Consider the following 2,606-nt stretch of genomic DNA (forward strand, 5'->3'; position numbering starts at 1 on the left):
GGGTTTCCCTCTACTCTCAGCCTTTCCATTGAAAAGTTTGCTTCTTCTGTAAGGATGATTAGTAGGCAGAAATCTTCGGTGCCCAATAAACCCAATTTTATTTTTCAATGGCTCAGAGCAAGGGTCCACATCACAGTGCACACATGCATGATAACCTCTTGTGCTACGGCCCGATAAAGTGGCCAGTCCAGGGTAATCATGAATCGACCACAAGAATGCCGCATGCAAATTAAATGGTTCCCCCGTCAATGCATCATATGTTTCCACACCAGTTCCCCTAAGCTTCATCATATCTGCAATCAGCGGTTGCATAAATACATGGAACTCCTTTCCAGGTGCTTTTCTCCCAGGAATAAGCAAAGACATCATGAAATTAGATTGGTCCATGCACATCCAGGGTGGGAAGTTGTAGGGGATGATAAAAACAGGCCACATATTATATGAACTCGTCATGTTTCCAAAGGGGTTGAATCCATCCATGGCAATACCAAGCTTCATATTACGGGCATCCTTAGCAAACCAACTGAACTCACTATCAAAGTGCTTCCATACTTCACCATCAGCAGGGTGTCTCATAACATTTGCCTCAGCAACCCTCTTCTCCTTATGCTACCTTGCATCTGCTGATTGTTCCTTTGACACAAAAAATCTTTGAAGCCTTGGGATGATAGGAAAGTACCTAAGTACCTTGTGAGGTATCTTTTTCCTCCCCACCTCGTCTTTCCATCTTGATGTCCCGCATTCAGGACAATGACTCTTGTTGGCATGTTGGCCCCAAAACAATGCACAATCAAACTTGCAAACATGAATTGTCTCGTAACCCAGCCCGACTTCACTAAGAACATTCTTAGCTTCAGTGTATGATTTAGGTATATCAGCATGTGGAAACGCCACACTAATCAGCTCAACAAACTGATTAAATGCTCTATTTGTAATCCAGTTGTATGATTTGATATAGAGGAGCTTAATAATGAATGACATCCGTGTGAAATCACTACATCCTTCATAGAGATCTTTCTTCGCTTCATCCATTAGCTTGGAAAAGAGTTTAGGCTTACCCTCGCCTTGCCTTCCAGACATGAACATATCATCTACCATATACGCAACATCACCTCCGTTGGCTACATCACGCTCATCATCATCATCTGATTGATATGCAGCACCCTCTGTATTATCACCTTCATCATCACTCACCGCTTCACCATGAAAGACCCACCTTGTATATGTAACAGACATACCATTGCATAGTAAGTGCTCCTCTACTTCAGCCTGGCCACGGTGTTCCACATTCAGACAGTCCTTGCATGGGCACAATATGTCCTGGTTTTCCCTGAAATTTTGGTGACCGAAACCCATAAACTCTTCAACACCTTTCATGTATGGTGGTGTGAAACTCATTCCCTGTATCCAGCTTCGATCCATTGCACTACAACAAAATAGTTTACCGTTAGCAAAGTTATGCTTCCACCGCATTGAAGCAAAATCTACTACTAACACAATTAGTGAACCAACTACTAAACTGAAATAAGAAAACGGGCACAAATTAACCCTTTCAAGATTGATGAGAACATATACTCAGTCAATGAATTTAGCAAAACAAAACCTCCTAAACATTGTCTTTCCTAAGTACAACATATATGCTTGGTTTCCAAAGGCCACTGACTTGTGCATGTCTTATACAAAAACATATATATTCTCACTATCATTGCAAAACCATGCATCTATCTATGCTACATCATAGTAACATTCGTACACACAATACAACAACAGAAGTAACAGTTCAGTTGTTCACACAATTTACCTTGCAGGGGTCGGCTGGATCGATGCTTTGGGAGTTGGAGCCAAGCCGGGGGCACTGGCAAGTCTAAACTCTGCACCTTCGTCAGGTGATGGATAGACTACAAACTCTGAGCACAGTTGGTGACGGGACGGTGGCCAGTTGGGGACAGGTTGGGGACGAGCGACGTTGTCCCCGTCGTCGACGAGCAAATGTGATGCCTGTGGTAGAAGACTGGAGGTAAGAGGAGGAGGCGGAGGCGCGGTGTGGTAGCCGGTGCGATGCGGCGGCACTGTAACGCCTCGTATGATATGATGGCCGGATGGATCCGCGTGAGGTGGTACAGGGGAGTGGATGCACTTACTTGCAATTGGCAACAGCCAGCCGGAACCGATATGTGTCGTGCTTCAGCTATCACCGCCCTGCTTCTCCCCGCCGCGAAGCGCCGCCAGCTAGAACCGAGAAGACGATCAGATCGAGTCACATATGCCCCGGGAAGAAATAACTAACCTACAGATATAGTCTCCCTAAAAAAACTACAGATATAGTCAACACGCCCAGGCGTATACTCCAAGAATATGATAACAAGGTTTGTATAGCGTCCGAACTCTTTCCTAATGGCAACGTATAGTCCAAGAATATGATAGCACGATTTGTATAGCATCCCGTCTGAACTCTTTCTCAATGCCGGTTCGAACTCTTGTACCAATCCTTTTTGCATCGACTCTCCTGTTTTAATGTTAAGTTTTTATAGATAGAACGAAACAACATGACGTCATGAGTGCCCCATTTAAGTTTCTTTTGCCTAGTGTGTTTATTATAGATAATA

At 44.1% G+C, this 2,606-nt stretch overlaps 1 protein-coding gene across 1 annotated transcript; it reads right to left on the reverse strand.

The window, feature by feature from the left end:
• Window positions 1-609: 609 nt before the first annotated feature.
• Window positions 610-2,273, reverse strand: LOC123153519 (uncharacterized). The gene is made up of 3 exons (XM_044572615.1): window positions 2,142-2,273; window positions 1,802-1,998; window positions 610-1,426 (listed from the first exon to the last, which is right to left on the reverse strand). The coding sequence occupies exon 3, from the start codon at window positions 1,420-1,422 to the stop codon at window positions 610-612; it is 813 nt and encodes a 270-aa protein (XP_044428550.1). The 5' UTR covers window positions 1,423-1,426; window positions 1,802-1,998; window positions 2,142-2,273.
• Window positions 2,274-2,606: the final 333 nt, after the last annotated feature.

This window comes from Triticum aestivum, chromosome 7A (genome assembly GCF_018294505.1).
Source record: "Triticum aestivum cultivar Chinese Spring chromosome 7A, IWGSC CS RefSeq v2.1, whole genome shotgun sequence".
Taxonomy (NCBI): Eukaryota; Viridiplantae; Streptophyta; class Magnoliopsida; order Poales; family Poaceae; genus Triticum; species Triticum aestivum.